The 21,462-nt window shown below is 55.0% G+C and overlaps 1 protein-coding gene across 1 annotated transcript; it reads left to right on the top strand.

The window, feature by feature from the left end:
* The first annotated feature begins 1,264 nt into the window (after positions 1–1,264).
* Positions 1,265–4,395, top strand: MRPL28 (mitochondrial ribosomal protein L28). Its single transcript, XM_088523124.1, has 5 exons — positions 1,265–1,552; positions 1,656–1,808; positions 2,104–2,238; positions 2,895–2,981; positions 4,028–4,395. The coding sequence occupies exons 1-5, from the start codon at positions 1,265–1,267 to the stop codon at positions 4,103–4,105; spliced, it is 741 nt and encodes a 246-aa protein (XP_088379250.1). The 3' UTR covers positions 4,106–4,395.
* Positions 4,396–21,462: the final 17,067 nt, after the last annotated feature.

Below are 21,462 nucleotides of genomic sequence, written 5' to 3'. Positions count from 1 at the left end.
ATCAGAAACTCAGTGGCAAATACTGTGGTGGCAAGACCAAGTATGTGTCTTCAGGTAATGGAAGTAAAAGCCAGGGATTGCTCCTCTGGCTGTGCTGGGAGTGTTTTGGATGTGGAAAACAGCACTTAATTGCCTTCCTTGAGGAAGGTGACTGTGCTTGCAGGCAAAGTGCTGTCCTGTGCACAGTGAAGCCTGTGCTGCCCGTAGCTTGTCCATGGCGTCCCCTGCTCAGCTCGCTTTGGGACAAAAGAGCTATTAATGAAGGAGCTGCCTCTAGGAAACGAGGTTATCTCTCTGCTTTGAGAAACGCCCAGCATTCTGCTCAGCTCTGTGCTTTAACCCCATCTTGAGTTAATCCAACCTCTGCCTAAACGTGTCCTCCAACCGCAGCCTGCAGCGCTCAGGGCCGCGTCCGCTCCTGCGTCCTCGGTGCCCGCGTGTCCTTCACTTCCAGCCGGGTGCCAGCGGGGCGAGGGGCGCTCGCACCCGGCCAGGCCCGTCCCCTCGCGTGTGTCGCACGGGGCTCGGCGGTGCCCTCGGCAACGGGTGTCACACAGGGACTGTGTCTGTCGCCCGGTGGCTTTTCCACTGGGTTCCCTTTGCTGCTAGCGCTCAAGGGCCCCGGGACTCCCCGAACCCCCGTCACTTCCAGGCACTTTCCTCCCCGCGGGGCTGTGCCGGGCTCCTGGCGGCGAGGGCCCCCCTAACGAAGCAATAATCACCCGCAGGCCTTTCCCCCGCTCCGCGCGGGGACCCCTCACCCGACTGGTTTTGTCTAAATTCTGCTTGTCCTTCCCCATGCTGCTCCGGGATGGGTTGCAATTTTAGCGGGGTGGCGGGGGGTTGATTTTTGTGGATTACTGCAGGTGAAACCGGGGTGGGCGCCCACGTCCAAGAAAAGGTTCGTTTTCCGTTGCTGTCAAAACCTGTGATTATTTTATACGGTCGATTTTAAAGCTTACGGTTTTATAATTTAATAAATGTAATAGTATTTAAGGGCAGGCGCGGATCATGCTCTTAAGGGGGCTGGATTTTATATTTATTAGAATTAGGGTCGAAAAAGAAAAGCGAATAAAGAGCTAACGCAGGCGCCGCTCTCCCGGCTCTGTGGGGCGGGGCGGGGCGGGGCGGGGCGGGGCGGGGGAGGCGAACGCGGTTCGCGCACGGCCCCTGCCGGCCACCGTCGCCGAGGGGCGTCACCGCCCGCCCTTGGGAGGTGGCTCCGCGCCGGTTGCGGCGGGCGGAAGCGGAAGTGGCGGGGGTGATGCCGCTGCACCGGGTGCCGCCGCGGCTCTGGGCCGCGCAGCGGCTGCGCGAGGGCATCTGCGCGCGGCTGCCCGCGCACTACCTGGCGGCGCTGCAGGACCCGACGCCGCCCACGCCCGTGCACTGGCGCCCGCTGGGCGTGCGCTCCCGCTACAACCCGCGCACCGGGCAGCACGAGCGCGTGCAGGACGTGCCCGTGCCCGTGTACCTGCCGCCCGCCGCGCACCAGGGGCTCTGGGGCGGCGAGGGCTGGATACGCGGCTACCGCTACGCCCGCAACGACAAGGTGAGACTCCCCCCTCCTCCCCCCGCCCCGCGGTGCCGGGGCCCCGGGCAGGGCCCGGCCCGTCGGTGCCGGTGCCGCGGCGCTGACGGGCCCCGCTGCGCAGCTCTCCACGCGGCTGCCCAAGACGTGGAAGCCGCAGCTGTTCACGCGGCAGTTCTACAGCGAGATCCTGGACGCCACGCTCACCATCACCGTCACCATGCGCACGCTGGACCTCATCGATGAAGCCTTTGGCTTCGACTTCTACATCCTCAAGGCAAGAGCGGGGCACCCAGCCGAGCTGGCGGGGCCCCCGGCGTGTCCCCCCGGGGAACGTGTCCCCCCAGCTGTGTGCGTGTGGGGGTCTGCAGCTGCTGGCGTGTTGTGCAGCCCCAGGGCTTCCAGCCCTCAGTTTAAGTAGCCCAGTTAGATCACAACCGTGTTGGCTGCAGAAAGGCCGGGGGAATCTTTGCTCCTGTGCGGTGCGGACGGGCCACCTGCCTTGTCCCCGTGGTGGCGGCTCTCGGCCATCTGCGAGAGCCGCGTATCGACATCAGGCTTCGTCCCCGCAGACCCCCAAGGTGGACATGTGCTCGAAGCTCGGCATGGATCTGAAGCGGACGATGCTGCTGCGCCTCGCGCGGAAGGACCCCAAGCTGCACCCGGACGACCCAGCCAGGAGGGAGGCCATTTACCACAAGTACCGGGTGGGTTCCTGACCCGCAGCCCCTGCTCCACTGCCCGGGCTGGTGTTTGCTGGTTGCCCACACCAATAACGTCCTGTTCATCCTGTAGCGCGCCAGCCGGGGCCTCTGCTTCCAGCTCTAAGGGTATGGGTGAAGGAGACCCCAAGATTACCTGTCAAGTTCTTGTTTCTTGGTGGGCTGCAGATTTAACTACTGGTCCATTAGGAAAATAAAAACCCCTCTTTTCAGAGTCAGGTCACTGGGGGTCTGCAATGAGCATTGGTAAGGTCTGTCACTCCTAATAGCATGAGTGTTTCCAGCGATACTGCAGCGAGAGGGGCTGGTGGTATTTGTGTGATTGTTTAATGTTGTGCAACTGCCAAAACAAGCATAGGAACAAGGCTGGAATCCACAGGGTCAGGCAGAGAAACAGATGCAGAACTGTAAAAAAAAGAGGTAGAGCAACACGTGTGAGGGACCAGAGAAAGGAAGGCTCTTGCAAAGGGAAGTTTACCTGCCAAAAATGTGATGAACAAGGAAATAGTGTTTAACTCTTTACACTGTAGTCCTCTAGTCTTCTTACTTGATCCTGTGTGTTTGGCTTAATTGGTCCTGGAGAGGATTTCTGTATCAGTCATCTGAAAAGTTAAACAACCAATTTCTTTTCTTTAACACAGGAATTTGTGATTCCAGAAGAGGAAGCTGAATGGGTTGGCCTGAGTTTAGAAGAAGCAATAGAAAAACAGCGGCTTCTAGAAAAAAAGGTGAGTTTGAGGCAATGCTTGTCCTGTGAGTACAGGGTTGCTTTAGCTGCATCAGGCTGCACATCATCCAAGCTGTCCATCCTTTGCAACAAATGTGGTGCTCCAAAATTCCTGAGGTGCCTCAGGGGTGTGAGGATGTGAAACCCAGGCTGGGTTAAAGTGCATTGTAAAGCTGGGTCTCCCAAACTGGACAGGGATTTGTAGTGAGGGTGGCTCATATTTTGTCCCTTGTTGTGCGACTGTCTCTGTGTTTTGGTCACCTTCTGTTTTACTTCAGTCACTGCTGCTCACTAGTCGGTGAGAAGCCGTAGCACACAGTAGTGAGCATCCCAGCTAGCCAAGGGCTCCCTGACTGGGATGGGGTTTCTTGATGATGTTTCCCCTCGGTCTGTTAGCTCCTGTTGCAGCTGCACAGAAGCAGAGATCAGGAGCACCAGCTGCATGAGGTGATGTCGAGCACCTGCGCCTTGTGGGACCCCAGCCTGAAGGAGAATATTCTCCCCATGTGCCTCCCTGCAGCTCTGCTGTAGTGCAGTGTGAGAAGCCTTTTTAGATGGATGGGAGTCATTGCTGATTCTCATCTACAGGCAATGCCTGGTAAAACTCACAAAAGTCCCAAGCAGATTCCTTGAAGTCATAGGCTGAGAGCTGTACGTGGAGGAGCACAGCAGCTTGCTTTGTTCAACCCCTGAAACAACCTGGCCGCTCTCGTGAATTTGCCTGTCAGCGCCCCTGTGGGCTGGCTCCCTGGGCTGAGTGCGTGCAGGGGCAGGGCCCCTGTCTATTTCTGAGTCACACCAGAGACCACAGATCTGGGGGGTGAGGGATGCTCATTCTCCCTAGTGCTATAACCAGCACTTTCCAGGCCATTGTCCTTGTCAGGGGATAGAGCGGTTGAGTGGTACTGGCTTTACTAGTGAAGGAGTACAAGTTTTCGCAGCCAGGACACTCTTTACGCACTGCTAGATTTTTTTTTTTTTTTTTTTAACCTGGCTGCTGCTTGGGTTCAGCCCTTTCAACTAGCTCTACCTTCCACTTTCTTTCAGGACCCTGTCCCACTCTTTAAAGTATATGCTGAAGAGCTCGTCAACAAACTGAAAGAAGAGGCACTTCAGAAGAAATAGAAGAAAAGAAATCTTTGAAGCAACTCTCTGCTGCAGATCAAGCTGTGGGGTTCAGTGAGTCTTCTGTCAGCGCCATGCAAGCGTGGAAGGGGCCACATTTGATGATGTGCTCCCAGGAGCATGTTGCGCTTATCAAAGTCCAACATTAGCAGCTTAAATTCAACAAGGAACTGTTCCTGGTGGTTGAGACAGGAATTTCTGCCCTGTGGCTTCTGAGGGTGTTTGCAGAGGACTGACTTAACGTAGTTCTTTCTGCCTGTGCAAATAGTTGACTGCTGTTTAGAGCTTGATCCTGATGTAAAATGAAATATGCATATTTTCAATACCAGTAAACTTTGCTATTCACTGCTCATTCATATGTTGCAGCACAAGCTGCAGGACCTAGAGGTGCAACTCAGTTCATGGCCCCAGCCCCCTTCTGCAGAAGGGAGCTTGTGCTGCCCTGGAAGCAGGGCCCACACTGAGTGTCACAAGCAGGTGCCTGCCGGCAGGTGGGGCTCAGCTGCCCTGTCGCAGCTGCAGTGGCATTGCAGCTCACACTGAGCCCTTGGGTTCGAGTTCATGACTTTTAAACCTTGTATTGGTAAAAGTTTAATTGAAATGGGTGTTTGAATCTTTGCTCCCCCCTGGCAACAAGAAACTGAAGAGCTCAGGGAGCACTTACCATAATTACATGCCGCAGAACAGCACTCTGTGTCTTTCTGGCATCATTTGTAAAGCTCCATGGTCCTCCCTTCGTGGGGTTTCAGGGTGGAGAAGCAGCAGGCTTCTTCCTTTTCCCTGCAGCTGCAGGGCTGGGGAGAATGCAGAACTTGCACTGCTTGTGTACGCCTCCTCTCTGGGCTGCTGCTGGCTCCCAAGAGCCTTCTCCTTAACTGTATCTTGGGGAGAGATGTGCTTCCCCTCTCCAGTATGTAAGGCTGAAGGTACCATCTTTTCTGAGCTAAAGGATCTGTGATGAGAGGGAACCTGAGCTTTCAGAGCAGCATGTGGTTGGTCCCCTGTGCAGTGGAGTGTGGGGTGGCAGTGGGGAGCAGGAATTCCCAGCCTTTCCTCTCTCACGAGAGGTGTAACTGCAGAGCAGTGATTGCCAGGTGGGCACAGGCCTGCTGTAGGGCTGTGCTGGGGAGGAGCGAGGGGACAAAGGGGTTTGTAACCTAAATGGTGACGTTTCACGAAGAACAGGAGACTTCTCTGCAATGCTCTGATCTGGGAGCAGCCTGGAGCCCTGGCGAGAGGTGTCTCAGCGAGCAGGTGAGTTAGCCGTGGCCATGGTGCCTGACTGGCCGTGCTGGACGTGGGTGCAGGATGCTCCGCGCTGCAGGAGGGAAGCAGGGCGGCAGAAATAGGGGTGTTTCCAGCCTGCGTGCGTGACCAAGCTCTGGCAAGTCAGGGTCCTCAAGAGCAAATTTGCACAGAAGGTCACATTTGCCTAATTAATGATTCTTAGCTGGGCCGACAGAATGACATTTGGTTACCTTCTTGCTCTTCTGCAGCTGAGCTGAGAGAGAAGTGGCTGCCCAGCTCCTCAGGGATCCTGACTCTCTGCCCTTGTTAGAGATAATTAGCTGGGACAAGCTCCTTGTTGACAGCTCTGCTCATCATTAGGGCTAGCGCAGCTCATGCATTTTAATGCAGCTCCGAGCGGAGCGCCAGATTGTGGCTCTGCCCCGGCGTCTTCCTGCAGCTCTACTGGAAGCTGCAGCTCTGCTGCCTGTGCAGGGCTGACCCCTGAGCAGCCGCAGCAGAGCCTATTTGGCCCCTCTCCCTGCCTGGATCTTGGCACCTCTTGCTCCTGCTGGGGACCCCTCAGTGCCTCATGGCCCCTTTTTGGTGGGGAGCTATGGGATGGCTGAGAGGGCAATTACTAGCTCCCCCTCCTCTCTGCTTGGGGCTGCATCTTAGCCATGAAAAATTCTCTTCCAGTTCCGTGTTGCCTCAGTCTCTTGGGCAGGATGTCAGCTGCAGGACTTGCCCAGCCGGGGCACTGCCTCTCACCTGCTCTCAGAGCTGCTCCGTTCATCAGCGCTTCTGCAGGGCTTGCTGCCTTCGGGAGGTTTGGCGGGTAGCGAGGGAGTGGGGATAAAGGAGGTGAGATCAAACCAGGTGGTTGTGAGGCCCAGGTGGCTTTCAGGGAGACCTGTGCCAGGGCAGGGGACATAAGTCCTCTCTGCTGGGGTAGAGGGCTAGTGTGGGGTGAGCAAAGTGCCCTCAGCAAAAGTGCAGTAGGTGCTGCGAGAGTGCGGGGTACTGTGAGGAAGGGATTGAGGGGTTGTTAATCCGGCTTTTCCTGCCTGGCTTTTGACTGAAACAGGTCCCCCCCGCTCCCTCGTCCTACCTGCACTGTGGAGCCTTCTTGCTCCTTTTCCTACCCCAGCTGCCTTTGAGTCGAGGAGCTTCCCGAATCCCGCTTCTCACAGGCCTGTTTCGGGAGTCTCTTCAACCATGGCTCACTCCATCTCTCTCAACAACTGGGGGCCAGAGCTTTGACCTCCCAAAGCAAGAGCAGAGCTGGGCCAGCGCACGGGCTGCTGCGCTTGGGTTTGCCAGGGCAGAGCTCCTAGGGCTGCTGCGCTTGGGATGGAGGGAGCTCTGCTGCTGAACACACAACGTACTCCCTCCATCAAGGAAAGATGGAAACTCTGCTCCCAACACCAGGAACGCTGCAGCTTCAGGCCTCTGTTGTACTGGGACTGCAGTGACCACACAGCAAGGCAGTCCAGAGGGCAGAGATGGCAGAAAGGACAAGCACAGACCTCGCCATGAGGGAAGGGAACATTTTCATGCTGACAGGACCATGACAGCTCAAATACAGCCCCTCTTCAGATCATTTTTTCAAAGCTGCCAGTGGTCGAGTCCCTTGGCAGGGCTGGTGGTCTTTCAGCACTTCTGTGTCTGCAGCAAAGATAATGGCCAGAATTTGGGTCTCCTGGGTGCTGGGCACCTTGCAGCGGCACCTGGGGCAGAGGGGACAGGGAACCAGGCTCCAGGGTGCTGGCCTGCCTGCCTGAACCTTGCTTGCTCTGCAACTAATTAGCCACTTTCATTGCCTTTCTTTTTTCCATGAGCTTTTGTTGGCCAAAGCCACTCCAGAAGGTTTTGCATGGGAGACCTAGACACAGTAGGAATCCACTTTTCAGAATGGGGAACAGGAAATACGATTTTGCAGAAGCAAATAGAAAACCTCAAGGCAACTGGAGTGGAGCGGGAGGAACGCGTTGTGCTAGGGCAGCTCCTGGGCAGGAGAGCTGCTAGCTGGCACCTTGACTGCGTAATCACTGGCTTATTTTATTTATTCTGTGTAGTGATAGCAGCCAACACTAGGAGGATTTATGGCAAAGCAGGAAAACGGGGCTGGTCATCCAAACCAAACCCTAGTGCTCTGCTTGAGACTCACCAGTGAGCTGGGCGTTTGGTCAGCCAGTGTGGGTAAGTGCTGCTCAGCACGGGGTCTGTAAGCACAAAAACGGGAAGGTGTTGGGGCTACTTTGCATTGCCCCAGGGCTCCTGATGCTCTGCCAGGCCCACGGAAGGACTTGGTGACATGCTGAGGGCTGCTGGCCTTGCATAACCGCTGCTGTGGGAGGCCAGCTTGAAAGTCTGCCACAAGCACGTCCTAAGGCAACAGCCCTTCCCAGAGCAGCCCTCCAGTGCCAGCTCCACTCGGAGGATGGCACAAAGCAGTGCCTCCCCCATCCAAAGCAGTGCAGCCCCGTCCCCGGTTCCCCGGCCAAGGGGAGCCCCCCAGCTCAGCTGAGCCTATGTGGGTTGAATGCAGAAGCAGGGAAGTGGTAGGTGACAGTAGCTAGATGTTGCAGACTGAGAGGTTCAGGTTAGACATCAGAAAGATCTTCCCACAGAGGGTGCTGCAGCCTGGGGGCAGGTCAGCCGAGAAGAGCATCTCTGGTCTTGGAGGTTTTCAAGTTGCAGCCGGCCAAAGCCTCATCACCTCGATCCTACTGGTGAAACAGCCCTCTTCCAAGTGGGGCTGTGGAGCAGTGACCCCCACGGTACCTGCACCTGCTCTTAGGCACCTCTTAGTGCCCCTTGCATTAGCAGGAGACAGAAACACTGACAGGATGTGGCAGTGCCTGGCTCGGCTGGCCCTGCTGCCCCGCTCACTGCAGCAGTGACATGCGGCATTGCAGACTGCGCTGGGGAAGCTGCTGCTCGGAATTCACTGCACGGAGGATAGTTACAGCAACCAGCCTGCAGGTGCTACCAGTGGCCGAGGGGACGCACGTGGACGGGTATCAGCCACCATCAGTGGGAATTCAGAAGGTCATTCCACTGCTGAACAATTTCTGTTTAATTTATTCTTAAGGTAACAGAACACGTTATTTTCTTTAATAGTCCCAGAAAAGTCTCCACTGCAAGCAGGAAGGGGCTCCCTGAAATGTAAATATGAAATTTAGTCCCATGTACTGGTCAGGAGGATATTAGATGAAGTAATTGTCCCCAAAACCAGGCATGCAAAAACCCAGAGAAAAGGATTAGTTGGGTAAAGCACCCAAGCTAGAAAAGCCTGAGTTAAGGTGGTTGAACTAACTCTGCCTTTTAGCAATACCAGGAAACATGTCCGGGCTTTGCATTTGTAAATTGTTAAATTAGTTTAAGCTGGTACCTTAAAGCAAATTTAGATTTTAATTTGTCTCTCTTGTGACTTCCAGCAAGCTGTAGTTGCTTACCTGAAAAATAGCTTGAGGTTAAGTCTGTATTTATTAACAAAGCTGTTTTCTTTTAAATTTTAATCCTGAATGCAATAGCATTTTACTTGCTAACTCCCAACAAACCCATCTGTATTCTAAGACCAAAATGTCTTCTGAGCATTGGTAAAAGCCATGTGTCCCTGCCTCTCATGGAGGTCCCAAAGGTGAGCCCGTGTTTTCGCTCATGGCTTTGAGAATCTCGTTTTGGAGAATCCATTGGTGGCACTGCAAAGGGCCTTGGCATTCCGAGAGCTGTGAAGGTGTCCTCTGGAAATGCCTCCTCTCTGTATGACTGACTGTGAACCCAGAGTCAGTATGGGTGAAACAGCCTGGTCTGGGGTGTTTATCAAAAAGGGAGGAGATAGAGGAATTTACCAGGCAATTCCAACAAACTTGCTTCAGTATTGCCATCTTGTTTGCTTTAAATCAACAGGGCCATCGTCCAGAGTAAATTCCTACCAAAAAGCTGGACTTAGATGCCCAGGCCTATTTGCAGCTGAGGGAATATAGACCATGCTGACCCTGGCAGCTCTGCACTCCGCTTGGGATTCGCATCACATCGTCTAGGCAGAAGCGGCAGCAAACGTGACTGCAGCTCAGCTTGAGAGCAGCCTCTGCGAGGAATCACTCTGGATTTTCAGGGTCAAGATGCTCCAGGAGGAGGAGCTGAGAGTGTTTGGCTGCTCTGCAGGAGAGGAGGTGGAGGGAGGTTGAATCCATATTGTGTTGCCCATGGGGTAACAAGGCTGGACATCAGAGCTGGTCTCAGAGGGGAAGAGGGAAGGGCAAGAGGCCACGGGCAGCAACAAGGAAAGCTCTGGTTAGACATAAAGGAAGGATTCCTGCCTGGGAGACTGGTGAAGATAGGGACAGGGTCTGAGGAGGTGCTGTGTCTCTTCCATCCTTGGAGACTTCCACAACTTGGCTGGGCAAGGCCCTGAGCAACCTGCTCTAGCTCTGCAGTCAGCCCTACTTGTGGCAGGAGCTTGGACTGAAGACCTCCAGAGGTCCTTCTGACCTAAATTTTTCTGTGATTCAGTTCCTTGAGCTCATCCACCTTGTGAAGCTCCCTGTGAAAGTGCCCTCAGCCTCACAAAGTGTTTAACTGTGATGAAATGGAGAAGACCCTGAACTGGCTGGAGGGGAAGGACCCTGTTGGGAGAGACAGTCTGTGAGAGCCCAGCTCAGTCCCCTCCGCTCCAGTGTGTGCTGCCTGTCTGCCTTGTGCCAGCCCCTTGCTGCTGCCACCATGGGCTGGGCTGCACCAGGGATGATGGGGCTGGAGTGGGTACATGGAGCTGCCCTGGGCCGCAGCTCCTGCCACCTGCAAGGAGCCTGGGCCGGGCTCCCGGCTGCGGGGAGAGGGACCCGCCGCTGCACGGGGCAGCCCCGTGCTGGCCAGGGACCAGCCACAGGCGCCTTTGCCCGCGCGGGCCCTGCCGCTCTGCGCACGCTTTCCAGGCAGCTGTCACCATGGTAACGCTTAAAATGGGGCCGTTTCAGTCCAGTCAGGGCGCTCTGACAGAGGCAGAACTGGCCTTTCTGAGATGGGAGCAGGGCTCGGCTGGCAGGCAGGGTGCAGACAGATGTGGCTGCTCGTGAAAGGTTCCCCCAAGAGCCAGTAACCCAGGGAGATCCCGAAGCCTGCATGGATGTGCTGCAGGGAGCCCCTGGCACGGGGAACGCTGCGGGAAGGAGCAGCTGCTGGGACTTTTCCAGCCGTGCTCCCAGCCTGGGAGGGGCAGGGAGAGCAGAGCTCAGGATCATGTTGTCAACGGTGGCCAAGGCACAAGACATCTAGGGACCAACGGGATGAGGAATCTCTGGATGGGCTGTGCAGAGCAGTGTCCATGTCTGCCAGCCCACCCTAGCATCCGAGGATGCCTGGGGCAGGACAGGAGAGGGCCTGGGTGGCCTGACCTGGGGTGGTGCCAGAAAATGGGGCAGGCATCTTGTGGACCAGTGTCTTTACCCTGTACCTGCCACCTACATTTCAGAGCTATCCGTTGCCATGCTGGTGTTTTGTAGTTACTGATGGATAATTCTTCCATGAAAGCAGCAGTCTGTTCCTCTTTGTAAGGGCACCTCTCTGTTGTGAACCTAAATCCTTTCCCCAGCACTAAGAGCTGGTTTAGGGCCCAGCAGGGGCTCTCTGTACAGTTAGGCTGGATTTTTTCTATATCCTTTGTTCTGCTTTTATGAAGTCTGAATTTTACCTCCTATTTAATCCCCCAGACTACTGTGAGATCCTTTTGAAGCTCTTCATAGCTAGCCCTCATCTTCTTTCCTTGAACAACCTGTTATTTTCAGCAAGCTTCAGCATCTTGCCACCAGGCACTGGAGGAGCGCAAAGTGCTAACCCACTTTGGGGCTCCTCTGGGGACTTCAGGTCATTGAAAATGCCCTCTTAGGTTTAACCAATTATTGATTCCTATGGGAAATTGCCCCTCATCCCACGAAAACTCAATTTCCTTGAGCTCTCTTTCAGGAACAGCCCTCACAAATGTGTCTGAATATCCAGGAAGACCTCGCCTGCTGCATCTTACCTGCCCAGCAGAGAAGTCTTGTGAGCCCAGAGACCTGCCCTCACTTTCTGGGGCAGCTGTATCCTTGATACAGCATTGCAATCTGTGTGTCTGCTTATCCCCATCTTTAGGATACTGTCCATTTAGCTCCTTGGTAGGAACACCTGACTTTCTGGTCTCTAGCTCCCATGGGGCTCTATAAAAAACAGGTGTCACAAAAGCCCCTGTGTTGCCCTGGGCTACAAGGGTAGCTTTAAGCTAGAGGCTCCCTACAGCATTTTGACAATTATCTGTGTGCGCCTCTCTGTCCTTGGGTGAACACCAACTGATCCAGGAGACTTGTTACTGCTCATCCAGTTAATCTGCACTTCATGTTCCTCTGCACAGCCTTTGCACCTCACATCTGCTGGGTGTCTGTGAAGGATCTGAGCCAGCTTTTTTGCCCCTGGGGTGCTTGAAAGAGGAGTTCCTGTTAGGTCTCGTGTATATCTCTGCGTATTTGCCCTGGGAGGTTCCTGGTGCTCAGAGGCAGAGCGACTGTAATGTGATGTAGTAGAAACTTCCTTCATGAAGCCAAAGGCCTGTAACTATTTTTGAGACTGGTTGATAACTTGAGTTTGATTAAAACCTTCCTTCTTAGAAAGTCATTCATGGATTTGAGAGCATTTTTGGAGTATTTCAAATGATGGAAAGTCTTCATTCCTATCTTTAATTCACCTTAGTCTTACCCCAAGAATTAGTCTTGCTATGCTTTAGCTCCCAGAATATGGCCTCTCAGTAGATGATATTTTCTTCTGTATTTCACATTGCGACTTCCCAGTCTCTTTGCCAACTGCACTGAACTTTAAGTCTTGCTTCAAGTCTTTTTTTCCACAGATCATTATCTGTAACTTTTTCTTTTCATTACGGTTTTCTACTGCTAGTTCTACTGCAGAACTATGGATGAAGATGACTACGGAATTGCCTCCTGGACTGCTGGGTGTCAGCATGGACCTGCTGTTCAGGCAAGCCAGACAGCCCTGCAAGGCTCCCTGTCTTCCTCAGGATTTACCACTTCACAAAGCTGGTGTGCACTCAAGTTTACTTTGAGTCACTGTTAGCATCCTTGGCCCACTACTACTGTTGTAGAATCAGATGAAAAAATATCACCATTTTTCAAACTTGCCGGTTTGGGAGCCCGGGCAGGGAACCAGGGTTGGTCCCTTTAATGTCTGCTCTGTTCATTTTGTGCAAAGGTGTTTTTAAATTGGATTGGGGTTCAGTTCATCGCCAAATGCTGGTGAAAGCAAAGCGTGTCCATGTGTGAAAGTGGTGGCCTCGTGGCAGCTCAGGACCGTGGGTGGAAGGCACCTGGGCCGTCTCCTGCCCAGCCTCCTGCTTGGGGCAGGATTGCCACCACCACCAGCTCGGGATGGTCGTGGTTGTGTCCAAACAAGGCTGAACACCCGTAAGGATGATCTCCACTCTCTGGTGACCTGTCCTAGGGTGGCACCTCCTCCAAGGGAAGATGCATCTCCTGAAGTCCAACCTGGACCTCTGTAGCTGCAGAGCCGCTGTATCCCAGGACCCGCAGGGGCTGCCATGGCCTCTCTGCCTACAGCCACAGCTTGGACCTCCTCAGCAGCATCTCCTTTGGGGTCAGTGTGTCAGGGAGCTCTGACACCAGCTTCCTTAGGGTTTCCACAGGCAAATTATCTGGACTGTCAGCGGTTTTAGGGATTTTCTTCCTTGCTAGTGAATGGGAGTGTAGTTCTTTACCCTCCTGTGATATGAATGGCATGTCTCAGTTCTCTACAGAACATATATAAGGATTGTTTATTCTTTTTTGGTGTGTGTGTGTATACACCATTATTAATCCTTTCCTCCTTATCCAGGAGCAGGCCTAAACCACTATTCACATTTCTTTTACTGTATTTCATTTACTGTATTTCTTTTACTGACCCGCTTTTTCCTAGTTGGATTTTCTATGGTGCATTTTTTTTCCCCATTTCTGCTTATAGTTTCCCTGGATGGGAGCCTGATGCCACCCTGATTTCTCAGCAGTGGCCCCAGCTCCATTGCCCAGAGCCAGCTTTGGGTGTGCTCCTTCCTGGGGCTGCTTCCCAACATGGGCCCAAGGAGGCAGAAGTCCTGCCAGGACAGGCAGCTCCTGGGCAGGCTTTCCCTGCAGCTTCGGCCTCACTGAGTCTGCCTCTTTCTCTGGAGAAGCTCCACTGAGCTCAGCTGGAGACGTGAGCGTCGCCCTGCATTTTCCTTCTCCCCGATGCCCAGGAGTGTGCTGGCTTTCTGCAGAGGGGATGGGAGGTTTGCAGCAGAGGCTGGCGATGCCACTGGAGCGCTGTGGAACTGAGAGCTCTGTGGCTGAGGTGAGGATGTCACCCTGGCTGGGCAGTGCGGGTAAAAAATCCAGTGTTTCCAAACTCAGCTCTGGGAAAAAGCAAAATATTTTATTTCTCTCCTAACTCTACCAGAGCTTTCAAAGTCATGTTTGACCATTGGGCCACAGCATGAGCCGTTTGCTTACAGTCCCTGAGCGTGTAAATGCAAGAAGGCCTGGCAGATAAAGTATCTGCCTCCTGTCTTTAATTAATTATGTTTTGATGTGTAAGCGATCTTGAAAGAGATTTCCAAAGGCTGTCTGTCAGGTCTGGCTAGTTGCAAGAATGGCCAGGGAAGCAGACTTAGCTAGTGAAAAAGCACCTTCGTGGCAGCATTTGGGGCCTGGGTCCTCTAGCAGGCCTTAATCTCCCTGACCTGGGGCCTCCCCACGCACCGTCTCCTGCTCCTAGTGCAGCACCCTGGCTCCACATGGTCTCCACGGGGGAAACGGGAGCAGGCCGGAGCATGTGTGTGCCTGGCCTCTGTTTCAGCCCACACAGAGCTGGAGCATTGGACACGTTCTGGCTATTGCTTCCCTCATGGTCAGGATCTGCCATGTTGCATTTGAGGGCTTGGAGAAAGAGAGGGAGCAAATGGACGTGGTCACGTAGGTGACGTGCACAGCGCTGGCACCAAGGGGTTGGTTGAGACCTGTCCGTGTGGAGGTGCTGGTGTAAGCGGCTTCCTGGGGCGAGGAAAGCCGACCAGAGGAGGCCCTGGCCTGTTCAGAGCTTGGTTGTAGGAAATTGTCTGTGTAAAGACCTGTTTCTGCTGCTCAGCTGCCCTGCTCTCCATTAATACCACCTTCCTCTCACCCATTATCTAATTTCCCTTGTTTTCTGCCTGATAAACTGTAGCAAAAGGAGGCCTGGAGCCCCCTGGGAAGGCACCCTGCCTTCCTGCAGGGCTTGCTCATGTCTTGAGGCGTTTATCTGTGACTGCATGAGGGGACAAGGATGCACACAGGAGGTCCCCGCAGTGCAGGCAGCCCCAAGGTGCTGTGGGCAGGATGCACGGGGTCCCACACGGCGGGGGACGATGGCAGCTCCCAGCCCTTCCACATGGTGGGGAGTTGCCTGGAAAGAGGACACGTGCATTGGGACACTTGTGGATGAGGGCATGCGGATGGGCACGGAGAGCAGCGGCGGGCACAGAGCAAGGCCGGAGCTGGCGCCGCGTGTGAGGCGAAAGCCATGGCGGCTCCGAGATGGAGCTGGGACGTTGCCATGGGAACAGACAGAGGATGCTCGGAAGCGGCGCGGGCGGGCGGCGGTGCCGCAGGTCAGCGGTGCCGGCGGGACTGCGTCACGGCAGGGTGCAGGGCTCAACGGCTCCAGCGCAGGCGCGGGGGCCCCCAGGCCCCACCACCACCTGGATAGGACCGAATTGCTTTGGTCAGAAAGGACCTCGAGTGAGAAATCCTATTGCATCGAAGCCCCAGAGCCCTGCAAATAAAAACTGCTTTTAAAATAGAGCAAGAGTGAGAACGTGCAAGTCAGGAAGTCATCGCCCATGGGAGCAGAGCACGTTCAGAAGCTCAGGGAGAGCCTGGGTGCGCCCTGTGGAGGCTGCAGCGCTGGGGCTGGGCATCTGTGCAGCTTCTTGCTCCAGAGCGCGGCCGCCCGGGCTGCTGCAAAGGCCTTTAAAGGCAGCCTGGGTGGCAGCAGCCGTTGGCGCTGCTGCATGCGGACGAGCTGGCGCTCACTGAGCTCCCCTTGCCGTAGCCGGGCCGAGCCGCGCTGACGTGCCCCGCTGGGCTGGGGCCAGGAGGCACCGTGCATGCAGCTGGGTGCCCTGCCTGCTCCAGCGGCCCTTCCCGGCGGTGCCAACAGCCGCCTGTTTCTGCCCGCGTGGGTGGCGGCAGCCCTGACGTCAAGGCCTCCCTTTCATCTCCCGCATGGCCAGGAGGGCAGCCCCGCTCCGGCTGCGCTCGCCCACATCCACGGGGCAGCCTGTTCCCTGGCAGCCCTGCCCGCCTTGCCAGGCGCCAGGACAAGCACCCGGGCTGCATCTGCTCCGTGCAGTGTCCCAGAGCGGGCTGCAGACTGGAATTGCTCACGGGGGTGGCATGTGGCTCCTGGTGTGTGGGGCGTCTCTCTCAGCCCTGCCGTCCTCTTTGTTCCTTCCCTCATCCCTTGCCCACAGGGCAGGCTAGGTTATCTCTTGAGCTTCTTTATGAAGCAGCTTCTACAGGAAATTTTTTTGGGGGCAAGAGGGGCATGTGTGGCTCATGGACATTTTGGAATAGTCTGCACTGGTTGCGTGCTAGTACTGCTCATCCTCTGGGGCATGGGCTGTTTTTCCCCACCAGCATCACTTCTCATTTCTCTACAGTGAATTCCACTCACCCGTTTATTGCCCAGGCCCCCTGCATGTGGCCCTTCAGCAGTTCTCCGCAGCGCTCAACCCTGAGCAGACTGGCAGCGCCAACAAATTCTCTCACCTCCTTCTCCCACCCCATTCTAGGGTGCTCTCAGACCTATTGAATGGGGCAAGTCCAAAGCAGCCCCTGGCACTCACTGGTGACCTTTCTTCACAGCAAGAACTGGCTGCATCCCTCTGAGGACTACCATGAATCGCCAGCTTATGACAGGATCACCCTTCTTTCCTAAAGCTGCCTCGTTTACCTGGAGGTCTGTAATGATGATATTGTCACAAGCCTTTTTCAAGCCCAAGGTGACTGTGTCACCTCTACCACCCTCACCTGTGTTGCTTCTGATTCCTTCAGAGAAGTCAGTCGCTCTTAGGAGATGGGATTTCCCTATGTAAGTCATCTGACTTTCCCAGGTAGGTCCTATTTCGTGGACATCCATTAATTCTGTTCTTCAGTAGTGTTCCTGCTAACCTGCTGGTACAGGTGTCAGATTTAGCGGCATGCAGCTCTGTGGATCTTCCTTTAAAAGGAAAATGGGCACTGCATTTGCCAGGCTCCAACCTACGATTTCCAGGGAGAAGGTCTGTACAACTGGTTCCAACTCAGTTAATTTATCCCTCACTTCCTTCAGCAGTGCTGGTGACTCTGCCTGGCCCCTGGCTCCTTACTGCTTACATACCAGCCTGCCCCACAGCAGCAGCTGTGGCCACTGCAGCTTCCTCAATCCCACCATAGAGCGGTGTGGGAATCCCCCCGGCTTCATCAGCCAAGAAAGGAATTCAAGTAGCATCTCTGCTAACCTCTGAGTGCTGCTTTCACAGCCTGAGCATCTCTTCATCCTACAGGCTCCACGATGGACCCCTTGCCCTGGATGACTTTAAAGGATTTTGAAGATGATCTTGCATTCCTTTTTGAGGCAAAGAGCTAGGAAACACGTTTTTTTTTTTCCCCTCACTGTATCATGTATTTAAATTTAATCTGTCCTGAATCCTCATTTATAGATTACACACCAGCTGAAGCTCTTTAGTGAGGCGGGGAGCCACGAGGACTTGTTCCCTGGGGCTGCCCAAAGGTTTCTCCTCCTGCCTCTGCTGCGGTGCTGCTGCTGCAAAGACGGGAGCTCCCTGCTTGCAGCCCAGAGCCCGCACAGGGGCAGTCTGACCTGTGGGGACTGCAGGGCAGGGGAAAGAGGAGGCATCAAGAAACACAAGGGACACCTGCCCCAGTTGGCCTGCTGGGGCTGGGCCAAAAGTCAAGGCTCGATATCAGTGGGCAAAGCGCTTTGGGCACTGGATCTCAGCTCCACAAATGCTGGAATTCAGGCTGAGCACCTGTGGGAGCTGGAAAGCCCCTCATTCAGTGCGAAAGACTGGGAACTTGTTCCTGCTGGGACTTAATGGCTGTGCACGGAGAAGCCACTTTAACGTGTTTCATGCACATGTGCAGATGCAGTGGATGTGCCTGCTCTGTGCGGGAAGGCTGACAGCGTAGCTGGGGTCCTGCATGGAGCGAGAGACAGCTCACAGCTGGAAACGGGTTTTCCCTTTCGTTGATCTACACAGCTTCTTGTTATGTATTAGGTAATTAGCTCTTCTCCCTCTATCCTGTACACAGAGGTTATTACATAGCTTATCAAGACAAAATGGCACGTGAGAGGAAAGGAGCATTTCTGCCACACACAAACACACCAGAGCAGTTTCTTGTCATTACACAGCAGCAACACTGTGGTTACACTTCTGGTTGCAGCTAATAAAACTCAGAAAAGAAGGCCAGCTGCAGCTCTTTGGCTTTTACCCTTTGGCAAAGGCCCCCCGCAGTACCCGATCTCTGCCACAACAGCAGTGCCAGCTGCACTGTGCAGCGTTGAGGCTCTCCTGGCGCCTGCCCCTGCCTGAGGCCGTGGCACCGCGCAGGAGCGCGGAGCTGGCACGGAGCTCACTGCCGGTGACGATGCCCTCGTCATCGTCCTGCAAGGGCAGCTCGCGGGGGCTCGGCAGGCGGGTCAGTAGGTTGTGAGTGTGGAAGCGGAGCAGAAGGCTCTGCTGGAGTCTGCTCCGTGCTAGTCCACCTGGCTCCTCTCTTGCAATAATGTCTTTTAGCTCTTAACATATACTGGGATCTCAACAGCACTTAGATTCTCCCCAATACATTTTTTTTTTTCTTTTTCTCCCTCTGGATACTATCAGTAGCGCGGGCAGAATCAAGCTGCAGATCTCATGCAGGCATCTCAGATGATGAGCCTGCACTAGGTGCCAGTTTATCATTCTTTGGCTGAAGAATCCGCTCCTGGACTGTGAGAACTGCTCCAGAGCCAGGTTCTTGTTTGTCTCTCTTTCCCTCAGGGAACTCTCGGGATGTTTCTTGTGGGACCTACCCAACCACACTGATGACTCCTGCTCTGCTGCTCAAAGGCCGGGCGGCCATCTCTTCCCCGAGCTCATGGGTCTTGCATCAAGGCTCTTCCATAGCTAATTGCGTTGCTTTGCTCTCTCTTCGTCAATGCCAAACACCCTGCGGGAGCCACCACAGCCTGCAACCTGCCAAGCGCTACCCGGGAAGAAGCAGTGGCTGACCTGAGCTCAGCACGGAGGCATTGGTGCGGTCAGGCTGCTCCATCGTAGCCAACACCTCGACACGCTGGCCTCAAAGCCAGAGCGAGGCCAGAAGCAGAGGCGTGAATGGCCCCATGTGGTGCCTGTGCCACCGTCAGTCGTATGGAGCTGGGAGAGGGTGAATCAGGGGGCAGAGGAATGGGCTGCAGCTCACCAGTCAGCTCCATCCCTTTGTACGGCTGTGTTTTGGTTCTCTGGAGCTAGCTACAGTTTCCCCATGCCACTAGGAGCTGTGTGAAGGGCCTGGCTGATGCCTGGGCAGGATCCCAACATGAGGTGGATATGAATTGCTAATACCCGCAGCAGCCGCGAGGAAGGAGGGCGGAGGCGGCGGGGGAAGCGTTTGGCCCCGTCCTCTTTCCCCAGACGCGCCGGTGTGAAATCCACATGAAAGGCAACGGCGCCAGCGAGGCCCGGACCCTCCTCCCGCCTCGCATGGCCACAAGCCATAGGGTGCCGGGTGTCCCCCCGGGGCCAGAGCAGCTCCTCGGAGGAGGAGGGTGTCGAGGGCGGCACGATGGGGCCGAGCGGCACCAGCATCGAGTCATTGTGTGATGGAACGGCGGGAGCAGCCAGCGGGGGAAGGCAGCCGGGGGGAGACAGCCGCTCTCTGCAACGGCGTTCAAAGAGTTTCGCTTAAGTGTTGCTGCTCTTTAGGGCTTCCACCGAAAAAAGAAAGGGAAGCGCAATCTTTCCGCGCGGGATGAAAGTGGCCTGTCTTGACTATTTACCCAGCAATTATAAGTAAATCGGTGGTGCCTAAAGGGGCTGGTTGCCATAGTTACGATAGGATTGGAAGGACCATCATTTGGTCCTGGCCGCAGCCAATCAGGCTGAGAAGCCAAAGCTGCAATATAAAGTAAAGATTCCCATCTTCCAGCCACACAGTTGCCAAGAAAGGGAAATAGGTTCAAGAGTCTTGGAAAGTGCTCCGGACAGCAAGCAGGGCGGCTGCTCCCGTCATGGCGGACTGCGAAAACCCAGGCGGCGCGCGACGCAGCGGGGCGGGCAGGTGAGAAATCCCAACTCTCCCCATCTCCCCGCTTATTGTTCTCCTTGGCCACGGCCCCCTCGGCCGCCCCACCCCAGCCGCGGCCACCGGCGAGCCCCGCGCCCCAGCCCCGGCACCCACAATGCGGCCCCCTTCGGGCAAGAGACAAAGGGAGCGGCGCGGCACAACGCTCCACCATTCTCCCCAAATTGCCATCGTAGGCCTTTCAAATCAAATTTCGCAAAGCAGCTTCATCAAAGGCCCCCGGCTGAGAGACGCAAACCCCATATTCCTGCCGCCCACAAGGCTTCCCCCCTCCCCGGCCCCACCGCCAGGTCTTGGATGGTGCGACAATCGCACACAAAGTCGGCGCGGCTTGAAAAAAGTGTGTTTGCAAAAAAAAAAAAAAAGAAAAAAAAAAGGAAGAAAAAAAAAAAGCGGGCGAGAAAGAGCAGTGCCTAAATTGATCATAGTCTCCAAATCTCATTACTCGAGACTTCTGAGGACGGATATTTCCAAAGGCTGCTATTAAAGACTTGTAAATGGAGCCCCTTTATGAGATCAAAGCCCGAGGGCCAGGACACAGGGGTGCGCGGTTGCTGTTGTGATGGCTAGAGGAGGGGGCGAGTGGCGGTAGAGCTGCAGGATGCTGGGGGGGAGCCTTCCTCCCCTGCTGCTGCTGCCCTCCATGTTTCCGAGTGTCGCTGCTGCCGCTGCGTGACCCATCTTGCAATGGATACTGTGAATGTGATGGCAGGCAGGGATGGCAGCGAGAGCCGAGCACGACCCTGGCGGAGCGGCGGCGACGGAGGCAAGCAACTCCATGGGCTTGCGGCGCTGAGCTGGGGGAAGACGGAGAGAGTTGGGAAACTTGAGTGTCTCCATTCCAAAATGGGTTAGTGATAAACGAGCTTATTCCAGTTGGGATCTCTCTGGACACCTGGAATTGCAGATCAGCTGGCCGCTCTGGTCACTGGGCTGAGAGATGCTTCCTAGCGGTTGAGTCTACTTCGTTGGGTTTCTTTTTCCTCCCAAAGTTGCAGCATCTCGCAGCCTTTTGGGCCATGAGCAGAAGGGACGAGGACAAAGGGAGGTGAACAGAAGTTGTGCTACTTTCCTTTCCCACTGCCTCCCTTCAGACACGGGCTTATTTCTGTTGTCAGTGACAAATTCAGCTCTCGGCAGTGTTCCCACCACCAGCCCCACCAGCGCGCAGGCTCCCCATCATATTCATGGAAAGCAAACTCACAGATGGTAAAATAACAGAGTCGTGTAGGTTTCAAAGAGACCTTCTATGTCAATTGTTATATTATTAGGTAAACTCTAAGAAGAAAATCTTTTAATCCACTGTGGCTAATCCAGTCCACTTTTGTTGGCCAGGACATATTCAGCATCAACAAAAGGCTCTGGCCGACGGACACCGGCATACATAATGTATTTATAACTGCCAGGCAGCAGAAAGAGACACTTCTTGGGCCAGCAGCAGGGGCCAGAGTGGAGGATTTGCCAGACTTTTATCAGTTTTATTTTCATTTCAAAGAATCCGACTGATACTTGCACTGCGCCGCTCACCAGCCGGAGCACAAAGAGGGCAGGGGAGTTCCCAGCTCCGGCCTCCCCCGCCGTGCGGCCTGGGCAGGGTTCGGCCCGGCGCCGCTCGGGGAACGGCGCTGCTCACCTCCCCTTGGGGCCGTGGCCAACAAGTGGCTTCTGGCCAGTGCTCGGCTGTGCCACCGGTAGCGGGCGGCACGAGGGCTGTTGCCTGTG

The sequence above is a fragment of the Tinamus guttatus genome, unplaced genomic scaffold (genome assembly GCF_059628265.1).
Source record: "Tinamus guttatus ecotype Peru unplaced genomic scaffold, ASM5962826v1 Tinamus_guttatus_pri_ptg000172l, whole genome shotgun sequence".
Taxonomy (NCBI): domain Eukaryota; kingdom Metazoa; phylum Chordata; class Aves; order Tinamiformes; family Tinamidae; genus Tinamus; species Tinamus guttatus.
Note: the sequence above shows the minus strand (reverse complement) of the source record. Positions and strands in the feature narration are given on the sequence as shown.